Here is a 15,555-nt window from a genome sequence, read left to right as displayed (position 1 = left end):
CATTCAGCAAAGCAGCAGGATAAAAAATTAATGCACAAATATCAGTAGCCTTCATGTATACAAATGATAAACTCTCTTGAGAAGAAATAAAAAAAACAATTCCATTAGCAATAATCTCATAAAATATCGTGGATTGAATCTAACCATGATAGATCCAATGTACCTTGTAACAAGTGAAACAAGATACCAAGTGAAAGACTTATACAACGAAAATTTTAAAATACTGATACAAATTGAAAAAAGTTACCAGGAGATGGAAAGACCTCTCATGCTCATGGATCGGTAGGATTAATATAGTGAAAATGTCCAAATATCCAAAGATATCTATGGATTCTATCCAATGTCCATCAAAATTCCAATATAATTCTTCGCAGAAATTGATACAAGAATCTTAAATTTCATATGGGAGCAAAAAAGACCCAATATATCCCTGGCCTACTTCTTATTCAACTATCTGTATTTAAAATATTCGAAAACAAAAGAAAATAAAAATTAAAAAAAGAAAAAAACAAAAGTCTAACTCTACTTTTCTCCACAAAATTTTGGCCCCTTCTCTTTTCCTCCAAAATTTCTCCAAACTTCTGTTTTGTTACCCACCAATCCCCTCCATTCTCGTTTCTACCACTTCCCACAACATTTCCCCAAGGCAATTACCTAATTCCTTAATTCAAGTGATAGTCTCAGTTTTCAGTTTCATGATGTGTCTGTAACATCTGGTACTTTTCAAAGGTTTTTACATTTATGTATTTATTTATTGGGAGTGGCCATGCATGCCATAATGTGTAAGCAAAGGCCAAGGGACAACTTGGGGAAGTTAGTTCTTGCCTGCTACCATATAAATTCCAGGAACTGAGTTCAGGTTGTCAGGCTTTGAGGGCAAGCACCTTTATCCCCTGAAGCATCTCATCACCCACCTACCTTTTCCTAACACCCAACTTCTTGTGGAGCATTTGGCAGTCCTACATACTCATTGCATTCCTTTATTGCCGTAAGAGTCAGTCTTACTTGTCTACACTCTAGCCCTAGTAGTTCTCAGGAGTTTAGAGATCTCTGGTCCATCATTATTTTTAGGGAACAAATTTGGTGCCTCAATCCTAAGCAAAAGTTATAAAGCTATGCCATGTGAGCTAGCCTGTATACACCAGGATATACAGAATTCATAGTGTCTTTCTTGATTCTGATACCACTATTTCACTATCTACTTCCTTTTATAATTTCACAGTTATTTTAATATACAGAGATACCCTTTTATCTTTGCTTTCCTTTTATGTAGTGTTGGCAATCCACAGTTAAGCACAGTCCAAAAGACTAAATTAAAAATTATAGAAGTAAACAGCTCATAAGTTTTAAATTTTTACTGTTCTGAGAGTAGCATGATAAAAATCTTACATTATTGTAATCCATCCCACCTACAACAATATATTTTGAGAGAACCACCATATTCACATAAATTTCATTATATTGTTATAACTGCAGTATTTTATTAATATTGTTGCCAGTATCTCACTATGCTTCAATAAATAAAATTTTATAATAAGAATGGATGCATAGGTAAAAATAGCTTGCATACAGTTAGGTACTATCTGAGGTAAGGGGTTTTGGAAAATATGTTCCATGTGTAAAGGCTGAAGACTACTGTGGTTATTAATATTACATATTTTATTGTTGACATAGATTTATGAAAATATTTCCTGTTAGGCTTCCTTTAATAAAGCTATTAGTATGTAGTTCTACCTTTCACATTAAAATAACAAACGTGTCAAAAATATTCATAAAATTTCCTATGCCTGACACTGGGCTTCTTGTTAGTCTATGGCTCTTTGGGGAAGAATTATCATTTAAAATATATGCATATGAACACATGCACACACACGCATTAAGTAAATATAAACCAATGTACTTCCTTATGACTTTTGAAATATCATTAGTGTTACTTATTCTTCCTTCCTTTCCTGTCTGTTGATCATCCACCCTCTTTGATTAAAGATCTCCCTGTTTTCCTATCCCCCCAGCACCAGTTCCAACTCTAGAGCTCCTTTTCCCTGCCCCCAATCCATCCCTTTTTACTTTCCTGGTTTGGGAAACCTCCCTTCAAGTTGTTGGTCAGGGGAGCTCAAGAGACTCCCAAAACAAGATAGGATGAGGTAGAAATGATCTAAACACAATACTCACATGTGAAATTCTAAAAAAAAATTTAATCACAAAATGTTAGTTTCCCAGTACTCTGTGGTATCATATTATTTTCCTAACATTATTTCCTAGAAATCAATGAGTTAAGTTTTAGCTCTAAATTTAAGTTAACCCATTTAAAAATGCACAGATTTTTTTCTAAATAATATTTTATTTCATTTTTTATAACTTTGTATATGAACACTGTACCTATATCTCTCCTATCTCCCCCAAACCATGTGTACTCTCCCAAATTCATAGTCTCTTTATTATCATTGTGCATATACATACATACATGTATATACAACCTACTAAGTGCATTTACTGTTGCTTTCTAAATACTTCAAATATAATTGAGGTTCAGTCTAGCAATCTTTTCCAGAGCCTGACTGTTCAATCCTTCTAGGTTGACTAATGTAAAGTATGGTCCTTGTGTATGAAATTTTCAAAAAAAAGTAAAGAAAATCTCAAAAAATAAAAGAAGAATATCCTTAACAAGCAGAAAGCACAGTTAGCAAGAGAAAGTGCTTTCCCTGCTGAAAGTCAAAGATCCAACTTCAAAGCTATGAAGTAGGAAAGGTACTATGATCTTGATAGAAACAGTCTGAGCCACAGTTCAGTCACAGGTCCATGTTACTCTAGAGATTTTTTTTATTATTTCTTTTACTCTTTTGAGATTAATATAATTCCATCATTTCTCCCTTCTCTTTCCTCCCTCCAAACCCTCTCACATATCCCTCTTTGCTGTCCTTCAAATCTTTTTCATTCATTGTTGTTAAAAGCATATATGTATATACATATATATTCCTAAATATAACCTGTTCAGTCTATAGAATGTTACCTGTGTGTATGCTTTCAGGGCTGATCATTTAGTATTGATAACCAATTGGTGTACTTTTCCTTGGGGAAGACTATTTTCCCACTTGCAGAGTTCCTTATTTGCCTATAGTTTCTTGTGTAGGGTGGAGGCCTCATGGTCTTTCCCCCATCCACTTTGGCATGTCTATTGTTATTGGCCTTGTTCAGCTCAGATTTAGGCAGTAATGGTGGTGAGACTTTACAGGTATAGCTTCTGACATTACAAGGAGACACAATCTCACAGTATACTCCCTGATCCTCTTCTTACAATCTTTCTGCCCCCTCTTCCACAGTTATCTCTGAGCTTAGGTGTGGGAGTTGTTTTGTACATGTATTGGGACTGGGCTCCACAACTCTGCATTTTAATTGGTTGTGGTTTTCTACAATGGTTTTCATATGTTGCAAAGAGTTATCAGTCCTTTATATTTTCTTGATGATAGTTTTTTATTAGCCATATAGTTAGCAAATATTTTCTCTCATTTTGTATGTTGTTTTTTTACTTTCTTTGTTTCTTTTTTTATTGTTTTGTTTTGTTTCCAGTCAGGGTTTCTCTATGTAGCCCTGGCTGTCCTGAAACTCCCTCTGTAGACCAGACTAGCCTCTGCTCGGATTTAAAGCCTGTGCCAGGATTAAAGGCTGAGTGCCACCACTGCCCCGCCTGTCTCTTCACTTTCTTTTTTTTTAAATTTTTTAGTTTTTATTTTGCAATACAATTCAGTTCTACATATCAGCCACGGATTCCCTTGTTCTCCCCCCTTCCGCCCCCCTCACCTTCCCCCCAGCCCACCCCCCATTCCCACCTCCTCCAGGGCAAAGCCTTCCCCACAGACTGAGATCAACCTGGTAGACTCAGTCCAGGCAGGTCCAGTCCCCTCCTCCCAGGCCGAGCCAAGGGACCCTGCATAGGCCCCAGGTTTCAAACAGCCAACTCATTCAATGAGCACAGGACCCGGTCCCACTGCCTGGGTGCCTCCCAAACAGATCAAGCCAATGGACTATCTCACCCACTCAGAGGGCCTGATCCAGTTGGTGACCCCTCAGCCATTGGTTCATAGTTCATGTGTTTCCATTCGTTTGGCTACTTGTCCCTGTGCTTTATCCATCCTTGGTCTCAACAATTCTCACTCATATAAACCCTCCTCTAGCGTCCTTTGAAGCATAAATATTTTAAAATTTGACAAAGTCCAATTGAATTTTTATTTTTGGTTCCTGGTGCTTTTGGTGAATGTTGGTTCAACATATGAATATCAATCTGGCTATTGAAGGTTAGAGGATTTCTAATTACATTCTGTTTCCTACAATGGTTTCCAGGATGCTTGAGTCACCACAGGCATGGCCCACTGTTTTTTCTGAGTTACCATAGAACAGAAAGGGCTTGAGGTAATAACAGGATAAGTGAAGATCCATAAATATTGCTGTTTCTTACTCAGATTCAGTCATTTTTTAAAAAATTAACATTCTCTGGATTGTGAGAGGCTTCTGTTTAACTGGTTTTAGAGTTTCATCGTGTTCTGCTTGCTTTTATGTAAAAGATTTTCAGACATTCTTACTCTAGTTTTACTAATTTCCCACAGTACCCAATTTAACATTTGCAAATTTAATTGTTTTCTTTTTTTATGTATACTAATCCCATCTTGTAAACTGACAAAGTTGTCTGTATACTTCCAACGGTGTTTGGCAAAGTTGATTAATGGACTTTATTGGACTTGAGATTGCATCTAATGCTTATGTCTTTAGGTTGAACAGACCATTTGGAAAATAAAGTCAGCTGTTCAAGCACGCTCCTTGCATGGTTCAGTGTATGGGGAAGAAATGGAACTCTATATACCATAGGTGAGGATGGCAGAAAACAGAGTTCAGAGCTGCAAAGGAAAGACAGCAATGGTACTTCGATCAAAAATCTTTTAGCGGATGTTTTTATCTAGTAATTCAAAGAAACAAACTGTTTTTAAGTGATCTTAAAACTCACAACAATTAGCAAATAGTTGTAAAGAGCTGCCATACTTCCCTCACTCTGCTTACCCTAATATAATTATCTTGACTAACCAAAGAACGATGGGCAAAACTGAGAAATTCACATTATTACAACACCAGTAACTAAATTTCAGGTTTGTTCAGACTCCTCAACTGACCTTTAAAGACTAGAGTGTAGCAAGCACTGAACAAGTGCTTTCTTTTTACAGGAGGATGTAGAGAAGGCTGTGTAGGGCAAATGGCATCTGAGCAATATGGAGAAGCAGAGTCAAAATTGCCTTGCATATGCTGGTGACTACCTCTTCCCAAGTCACCTCTCTGGGACAGTGGGGAATCTCTTTGCAATTTGTCTGTGAAGGGCGACCTTTTGTCAACAAGGGAGGAAGGCTTTTCATATATTAACTTTACCACTGCCTTTCTCTCTACTCTGTTATCTCCATGGTAAAGGTTCTAAAGGAAACTAATTACTCTTCATCTTCACCACCCAGTCATTCGGTATTATTCGTATAATGTATTTTAAATAAAAACCTTGTTTAGATTGAAAGGTGAAACTGGCTTTTTCTGCATGGGGTAAGAAACAAACAAAACCCATTTAAGTGATTGGCAGGCTAAGGGAAAGAATTTGCTTTTCAGCACTTCCAATTCAATGATACTTCTAAAATTTGGACTGGTATAAATTTAGTATTTAGTGTAAGACTAAATTCGTGTGTGTGTGTGTGTGTGTGTGTGTGTGTGTGTGTGTGCACGTGTGAGCATGTGTGCAATATATTTTAAGGTCAATGAGAAACATTTAAAAATTATCATGTCAGGGGAGTTGACTAAAAGTGTATTGCACTCAAATTCCCTTGCTTTATAATATATTGCAAATCATACATCACAAATCATCAACTGCTCTTCTAGCAGCAAAATTTATGGATGACTTCATGGTAAAAATAAATGGGAAGAAGGCAGAGTGTGACAGTGAATGTTTTAAACATATTTTATTATGTTAAGTCTAGAATTAGGAAGCCAAAAATTAATTATTCCAAAATAAATTCCAGATGGATACAGTTGAAAGTAAGAGATAAAAACCTTAAGATGCTAGGAGGAAAATAAGCGAACAGGCTAAAGGAGACCATCTAAACATAGAGTTTATCAAGACTACTGTTATTGGAATGCACATGGCTTGCCTGTCATACACAAGGCCAGAAGATTAATCTCCAAACCTGCCAAAAATTTGTATGAACAAATTTAAAAAGCAAAAAAGATCCTGGGAAAAATAGTTGTAAAATATATTCCAGATAGCTGCTTGATTTCTTCTTTCTTTCTTTCTTTTTTTTTTTTTTTTTTTTTTCGAGACAGGGTTTCTTTGCGTAGCTTTGCGCCTTTCCTGGATCTCACTTTGTAGACCAGGCTGTCCTCGAACTCACAGAGATCCTCCTGCCTCTGCCTCCCAAGTGCTAGGATTAAAGGCATGCGCCACCACCGACCAGCCTAGCTGTTTGATTTTCATAATAAACAAGAAGTTTTTGCAATCTTAGTTACTTTTTTATTGCCATGACGAAACATTATGACTAAGGCAACTTATAAAAGAAAGCATTCAATTGGGGCTTGCTTACAGTTTCAGAGGGTGAGTTCTTGACCACCATGGTGGGGAGCATGGCAGCAGGCAAGTATGTCTTTGGGATAGCTGAGAGTTTACACCTGATCTACAAACAGAAGGTAGAAGGAGGAGTGAGGAGAGAGAGAGAGACAGAGAGAGACAGAGACAGAGATACAGAGAGAGACAGAGACAGAGAGAAACAGAGAGACAGAGAGAGACAGAGAGACAGAGAGAAAGAGAGAGAATAAGAGAATACATATCGTTCAGGTCATTCAGTGTTCTGTCAGTGGTACAAAATATATAAAATAATCAACTTACAAGTTATAGGGGTTTATTTTGCCTTAGGGCTTTTCAGGCTGTTTGCTTGGTCTGGTTGCATTTTCATAATAAGTCTTGGTACATGTATATGGTGGAGAAAAGCTGTATATCCCATGGCTACTAGAAAGTAAAAAGAGAGAAGAAGCCACAAGCCCATCTCACTTTCGAGGGGATACCTCCAAAGACATAACTTTGGTTTTGGATAAAAATAATTCTATGTGTTTATTTTTGGGGATATCGTATTAAGGCTTACATACTGAGTGCTGCACATATCACCAAGTTTCAGATTATGCAGTGATTTTGGGAGAGGCTGTTAAGCTCTGCTGAGTGGGTTAGAATTGAACATGGCTGATTCATGAGGTTGTCACATTATATGGTTGACTTAACTCCTTGTGCTCAGGCTGAGTACGATTAGCAGTGAATCCTTTATTTATTTACTTACTTATTATTTTTTCCTTTTATTGAAAATTGATTTTTCCCCTCACATAATACATCCTGATTACAATTTCCCCTCCCTCTACTCCTCTCAGTTCCTCCCCACCTCTCTCCCATTCCAGATCCACTCCCTTTCTGTTTCCCATAAGAAAACAAACAGGCTTTTAAGGGATAGTAGTAAGATAAAATATAAAAAAGATAAGACAAAAACTAACACATTGGAATTGGATAAAACAAACAAACAGAAGGAAAAGATCCTAGAAAAAGGCACGAGAAACAGAAACCCACTTGTTCGCACAACTCAGGAATCCCATAAAATCCCATAAAAACATTCAACTGGAAGCCATAATATATACAAAACAGACCTGGTGCAGATGAGCTTTGATCATGTTGGTTTAGAAGGCCTTGTTTTCTTGGTGTCCTCCACCCTCTCTGGCTCTTACATACTTTCTGCCTCCTCTTCAGCAGGGTTCCCTGAACCCTGAAGAAGGGATTTGATAGCGACTTCCCTTTTAGGGTTGAGTATTCCAAGGTCTCTCTGCATAATGCCTGACTATAAATCTCTGTATTTGTTCCCATCTGCTGCAGGAGGAAGCTTCACTGATGATGGCTGAGCAAGGCACTGCTCTCTCTCTCTCTCTCTCTCTCTCTCTCTCTCTCTCTCTCTCTCTCTCTCTCTCTCTCTCATATAGATACAGAACATGTCATTAAGAGTCATTTTATTGCTATATTTTTTGTTCATTTTTGTTTTATTTTTAAACAATAATATTCGGTTTTACCCTATGTCCATGGGCTATCTAGTCTCAGAATCTTGGTCAGTCAAGCAGTGTTGCGTGTGAGTTCCATGGTGGAATTCTTAAGTGGTGGAGTGGGCCTTAAGTCAAATTAGATATTAGTTTGTTATTCCCACAAGTTCTGTGCCACCATTGCACTAACAATTATTGTTGACAGGACACCATTGTCGATCCAAGGGTTTGTGGCTGGGTTGGTGTTTACGCTCTCTTTTGGTAGCCTACAGAGTACCTTCCTGTATCAAAGATGCTACAACATAGGGGTGAAGGCTCTATGTAGGCATCAGCTCGACTTCTCCATGGTCAATGGGGTCTTGTGGTCAGTTTGTGGAGAACAATTTATTATCTAGGCAGCAACAGCCTGTGTTGTTTGGGGATTCCAATGGGACCCCTTAGGCCAAAACCTCGATTAGATGTATCCTAGTCCTGAGGCAGGAAACTTTATTTGGTAACAAGGGATGGTCAGTTGGGGCTCTGTCTCCCACATTATTTGGTAATTTCAATTAGATTGCTTTCATATGTATATGTTTTAGGAAGTTTATACTGTATTAGGTTTCCATACTACCCCTCAAATGGCCCTTAATTTTAGCTGTCTTTCTCCAAATTCATTCCCTCATCTCTCTCTTCCCACCTTATCTTCCTACTCCGGTACTTCCATCCATAACTATCCTATCTCCCTTTCCTAATGAGACCTCCCTGTCCCCTAGCCCCTCATTCTAATACCTAACCTCTGTGATTCTACACATTATAGCTTAGTTATTATTGAATTAACAGCTAATATCCACATATAAGCAAATACATACCACATTTGTCTTTCTGGGTCTGAAATACCTCACTAAAGATTTTTTTTCTAATTCCATCCATTTACTTGTGGATTTCATTGCTTTTAATGGCTGAGCAATACTCTATTGTGTAAATGTACATTTCTTTATCCATTATTCTGCTGAGAGACATCTAGGTTGTTTCTATTTATGGCTATTATGAATAAATTCACAATGAACATGGTGGGGCAACTGTCTCTGTAGAAGGATGAAACATCCTTTGGGTAGATGCTCAAGAGTGGTATAGCTGGATCTTGAGGTAGATCAATTCCCTTCTTCCTGAGGAACCTCCACACTGATTTCCATAGTGGTTGTACAAGTTTGCACTCCCACCAGCAACGGATTGATCATTCCCTTGCTCCACATCCTAACCAGAATGAACTGTCACTTTTTTTTTGTATTGATCTTTGCCATTCTGATGGGTAGAAATGAAATCTCAAAGTAGTTTTGATTTGCATTTCCATGATGGTTAAGGATATTGAACATTTCTTTAAGTGTTTCTCAGCCATCTGAGATTCCTCTTTTGAGAAATCTCTATTTGGAGCTAGACCCCATTTTTTAATTGGGTTGTTTTCTTGCTATCTAGTTTCCTTGAGTTCTCTCTATATTTTGGATATTAGTCTTCTATCAGATGTGTAAAAATTTTGATAAAAATCTTTTCCCATCCTGTATGTAGGTTGTTGCCTTGTCTGAGTGACAGTGACCTTTCTCTTACAGAAGCTTTTCAGTTTCAGGAGGTCCCATTTATTAATTGTTGATCTTAGTGCCTGCACTAAGATGCTCTGTACAGAAAGTCTTTTCCTGTGTTTAGCTGTCTTTCTCCAAGTTTACTTATTTCCCACCTACTCTTCTATCAGGTTCAGTGTATCTGGATTTAAGTTGACGTTGTTGATCCACTTGGACTTCAGTTTTGTGCAGGGTGATAGATATGGATGTATTTTCATTCTTGTACATGCAGACATCCAGTTTGATCAGCACCATTTGTTTTAGATGCTGTCTTTTTTTCCAATGTGTATTTCTGGTTTCTTAGTCAGGTATCCATGGGAGTGTGGACTTATGTCTGAGTCTTCAATTCAATCCCCAGTGTCCTAACTTCTTCCAATTAGGCTTCACATCCTTAAGGCTCTGCCACATTCTCATAGTATATTGTGGTCCCTAAGCTTTTAGAATCTAGGCGTTTCAGAGCATTTACTATCTAAACCATATGTGCATACATACATATATACATACATACATACATATATGTGTATATATACTGTATTCTGTGCCATCAAGACTCTGTGTTAAATCAGAAGGACATATTCTTTCTGCCAATGGGAAGGCTGTTGACAGACAAGTTTGTCAGTCTTCTCTGAGAACTTCCCTCAACTAAGGAGAGTTATCTAGCCTAGGGGATGCCCCTTCCCAGAAGCAACTTACATTCAATGACCGGACAATGTATGGTTTCACCTTTATTCCAAACATAGATGATGTAGAAGGGTATAATAGATCTAGAGCAACTAGTATCCAAAAACTCAGACTCTGTTGGAACTCAGACTTCCTCTTTTTCCAATTTTGCTGCTTTTCCTTCCTTCAATGGATTTAATTCAAAATAAACTTTGCTTGACTTTTGAGTCTTTTTTTTTTTTGAGATAGGGTTTCTCTGTGTAGTTTTGGTGCCTGTCCTGGATCTCACTCTGTAAACCAGGCTGGCCTTGAACTCAAAGAGATCCAACTGGCTCTGCCTCCCAAGTGCTGGGATTAAAGGCATGCACCATCACCGCCTGGCAAGTCTATTTTTTAATAAAACAAATTGAAATTAAAATAAAATTACATCATTCCCCCTTCCCCTTTCCTCCATTCAAGCCCTCCCATGTATCACCTTTTGATCTCTCAAATTTATGGCTTCTAGCCTCTTTTTCTTTCACACACACACACACACAGACACACACACACACACACACACACACACACACCACACACACACACACACACACACACACACACACACACACACACACACAATCTGCTTAGTCCATACAATGTTACTTGTATGTATAAGATTTCAGGGCTGACCACTTGGTATTGGATAACAAACTGGTGTCCTCTTCCCTAGGGAAGACTCTTCTACTGCTCTCAGCACCCACTAGTTGGCTGTAGTTCTTTTTCTAGGCTTCATAGGCATCAGAGCTGAGTAGGACTGTTGCTTGCTTCCCTCTTTTGGAAGCTTGCACGGTCCCATGATAGCTAATCCTCAGAGACGAGGCTTCCGGGTGAAAACCAGCTCAGATCTTGTGTCTAAAATGCATGATGCCTTCAGCAATGCTTTTTCCCTCCAAGGAAATTTAATGAACAACAACTAAGTTAATAACAGTCATCAACACAAGAAGATATCTGAAATATAATGACAAGAAAGCAGGTCAGCCATATCTAACAATGTAGCCAATTAAATGAACTGAAAGCCCCTTTGACATGAAATTCTCTAAGTGCAAGATAAACTACACACACAAAAAGATAAAACACACGCAGAGACATCATTTTTTTGTTGTTTTTGAGGACAAGGTTTCTCTGTGTAGCCCTGGCTGTCCTGGAACTTGCTCTGTAGACCAGGCTATCCTTGAACTCAGAGATCTGCCTACCTCTACCTCCCAAGTTCTGGAATTAAAGACCTATGCCATCACCACCCAGACACAAAAATATCTTTTAATTGAATAGCTGAGCTCTCAAGAAACAAAGAAAAGCCTCTGGGTACCTAAAATTAGGGGGAAACTGAAAGCCAGCATGGAAATTTTCTGAATGAAAGCTGTAGTTGCTCTCAAAAAAAGAGTTTTCATTTTTAAAGACTGAAGGACAGATGATGGGGCCTTGGGCTCAAGGGTATTATCATAAAGTAAACAGGTGGGTAAATGTATTGACTGTGATAAATGATAATAACCCAGAGATATAAAAGCATAGTGGAAGAGGCATGGGTGCATTAAAAATAAGGCCTTGAGTTGTTTCATGGGATGGCAAAATTAAGAAAAACTTTTGAGTTGTGAGCTTAAAGGAAGGACACAAAACAGAACCACGTAACTTTCAAAGCAGAGGAAAGAAAATAGAGAATTTATAATTTTGATTAGTGGGGAAGATGGAAAAAATAGTGTAGAGAACTCAGAATAAAATATTAATATAACATGCTATAGATAAACCCAATTGTATCTTAAAAAATGCAACCAGACTAAGACTTTCGAATACAAAATCCTAGTTGAAGTAAAATTTCCAAATTTTATCTTCATGTTTGCTGTTCACCTTATATAAAACATGGGAAGCATAGAAAATGATGTAAAAAGATCATGTCAGGTGAATACCAATGGAAATTGACACAGCCATGTTAATACTACGTGAAATGTTCTTGAAAACAATAAATTATTAGAAAGAACACTGCAACAAACCACGCATGGTAGCACACCTGTAATCCCAGTACTCGGGAGATCAGGGCAGGCTGGGCTTCATCGTGATTTTGGGGCTAGCCCGTATGTACTATCTAGCAAATTCCAGGCCACTCTGAGCTATGCTAAAACAACCTATCTATCTCAAAATAAAAATAGAAATAAAAATAAAACACACGCGGACCATTTACACCCTATTTTAACACAAGATAATACAATTAGAGTTCAAGAACCAAATAACTTAAAAGAAATGTATTTAGCAATGAAAAGAAAGTAAATTCTAAAGCCAGTTTCTGCACTATTATCATCCTCTATGGGGGAAAATTGTGGTGTGCATTAGAGAAAATAAATTGGGAAGAGACACCAGCTTGTAGGTACTTTCTGGTTTTGCTTGAATTTCAAAGTATTTTGTATACGGTTAAAGTTTCCTAGCTGCAGTACACCATCATGTATATTTTTCTAATGAATAAAATCAACAGTATATTTTATTTAAAGTACAATACAGGGATAATAATTTGCTTGTGCTGCTGCAATGCATCCCAACTGCCCTCTGTTTTTTTCCTCTTCTTATCATCTCCTAACATACTCCCTTCCCCCAAGCACTGAGAATAAAGTCCAGATTTGAACCATAGTTCACAAGGTTCTATAGGACAGTTCCCTGGTCTACATTTCCAACCTTCTCTCCAACCATAGTTCCCCCACAATCATGCCTCCCCCCTTTTGTTTTACTGCTCTTGTAGACCCATATCTTCGTATCTGCTAACCCTTGTACTGAAAAGCTTTACTGCTCTCCATTCCCCAAGACCCTGTGTATCTTGTCTTCAGTTTTTGTGCTAGTTAGGGTTTTTTTTTGGGGGGGGAGGAGTTTGTTTGTCTACAGGACAAAAGTTGGAGTTATCTGAGAAGAAGGAACCTCAGGAATTGTGTCCATCGGACTGGCCTGTGGTCATGTGTGTGAGAACATCTTAGTGAGGTGGGAGGACCCAGTCACTATGGGTGGTTCTACCCCTGGTCAGGTCCTGGACGGCATAAGAAAGCAGGCTGAGCAAACTATGGAGAGCTGGCAGCTTCCTTCCATGGCTCCTGTTTCAATTCCTACCTTGACTCTCCTGGAGGACGGACTGTGATGTGGAAGTGGAAGTCAGATAAACCTTTTCATTCCCAAGTAGCTTTGGCTCATGCTGTTTCATCACAGCAAGAAAAAGCAAACCAGGATAGTAGAATATTCTATGCCACAATTGTGGTTTGAAATTACAATCTGGAAAGTGGCTATGATTCCCTAAAAATGGTGAAAAGATAATCTTCCTTTTATATTGTATTTCTACATTTTATTTAGTGGATAATTTCTATTTGAAAGAAGAAAGTCTTGTGAATTTGCCTTAAAACAAAGCAACAGTATAACCAATGCTATTTTTACTCTAAGGCTAAGGACAGTAAAGGAGAATGATTTCTAGACAGGCGTAATTATTGAGCATATTTCACTGTTCTTGGAGCTCTGTTTCTTTATATAATTGATATAGCACAATATAAGTAAAGGCCAAGTCATGGTGACCTAAATATCTTCCGGTCTAGGGACAACTTGAAGACATTCTGTTAGTTTGAGCAATAATTGTCTTCATAATTAGAGCCAGTGTTAAAGGAAAAAGAGACACTTTTCAGAGTCACCAATGTTCTCTAGAGAAAAAAATATTGGTTACTACTTAATATTGCCCCATAGATTACATTTTAGGTTGTGATATTAAATTATTTTTTGAGACAAGGTCTCTGTACGTAGTCCTGGCTGTCCTGGAACTCACTGTGTAGACCAGGCTAGCTTTGAACTCACTGAGATCTACCTGTCTCTGCCTCCTGAGTGCTGGGATTAAAGGTGTGCACCACCACTCCTGACCTGTGATATTAAATTCTTAGAACATAACTGTCAAAGAAGATGCTAATAAAGCGAAGCAAAAATCCTTTTAGGGCTGCAATAGCAGTGACTGAAATTCATAGACACTAACTTCCTTTGTGTCGCTCCCTCTGTCACTCCCTCTATCCTTCCCTCCCTCCCTCCCTCCCTCCCTCCCTCTTCCCCTCACAGAACACGGTCATGTTGGTAACTTCTTCCAAAACCTTAGTCTAATTCTTCTGTTGGATCTAGTTACAAACTAGATGTCTGGTAGTTGTAAACATAATTGACACCAGGAAATATTTTACTGAGTAGTCTCTTGATGGTTAACACAGAAGTGAGAAACATATTTCAGATGTTTATCTCTTTTCAAAAATTTACTCTCACTTAATCTTACAGTTCTACAATGATGTGTGAAGTCAAGTTACAACAATGATAAAATATAACTTTTAATAAACAGTTATGAGATAAACCTATTCAATAGTACAGAAAATGCAAGGAACACTGGAACAATGTATAAAAATAAGAATGTCCCATTAGGAAGATAAAAATGAGAGGAACTTGAATCTACAGATATATCTATAAATATTACTTCTTCAAGTAAACATGGCTCATATGATACAGCAAATTATTTATAGTCCTTTTTTACCTGTATGTTAAGGAACAATATTGAGGGAATAGATAGAAAACAACATAAATCATTGATAAAATCAATGAAAAAAACAACCAAATGAATTTTTCTGGTGATAATAATGATGAACCCCTACATAGCAGATTCTATCGTAATGTAATTAACTAGATCTTCAGACTGCTGATTTAAGTGAGCCACCTAGTTTATGGTCACAGTTGTGCTGAGCAATTGATCATGGAATCTAGTTGGTTAATCTGTAAATATTTTATTCAGCACTCACTATAAAAATGGAACAGCACCTTATTGTACGAGAGAACTATATTTCCTACAGTAACAGAAGTGACTGTAACTGATCAAAACACCACTAAAATTCTGGACCTTTCTACAGTATGTTAGAACACAAAAGAGAACATAGCCAATATTCAAAGTCTAAAAAACTGTTATCACTGCCATGTAGTTTTCCCGTATCTTCTCTTTATTCATGCAGTTTCAGGAAAGATTGAAATCAAACTCCTTTTGCAGGGTCCTCAGCCTGACTTCAAGTGTTTCGGCTTCCTGGATATAGGATGCTCTCGCACTGTTACTTTCCACGGGATGGGGAAAGTTTACTATCAGCTTCCTAAACGTGAGACAAGATAAAACAAAATAAGATTAGAACCCAGAATTAACTTCCTGAAGTACTAT

At 37.7% G+C, this 15,555-nt stretch overlaps 1 protein-coding gene across 1 annotated transcript in view; it reads right to left on the bottom strand.

Annotated features, from left to right (window-relative positions):
* Positions 1–15,325: 15,325 nt before the first annotated feature.
* Dnaaf6 (dynein axonemal assembly factor 6) overlaps positions 15,326–15,555 on the bottom strand; it is a 42,045-nt gene continuing 41,815 nt past the window's right edge. Inside the window, exon 7 of the mRNA XM_059251089.1 lies at positions 15,326–15,490. Within this exon, the coding sequence (XP_059107072.1) occupies positions 15,361–15,490 (130 nt within the window). The 3' untranslated portion in view covers positions 15,326–15,360. The remainder of the gene's footprint in view (positions 15,491–15,555) is intronic.

Source organism: Peromyscus eremicus, chromosome X (genome assembly GCF_949786415.1).
Source record: "Peromyscus eremicus chromosome X, PerEre_H2_v1, whole genome shotgun sequence".
NCBI classification, from domain to species: domain Eukaryota; kingdom Metazoa; phylum Chordata; class Mammalia; order Rodentia; family Cricetidae; genus Peromyscus; species Peromyscus eremicus.
Note: the sequence above shows the minus strand (reverse complement) of the source record. Positions and strands in the feature narration are given on the sequence as shown.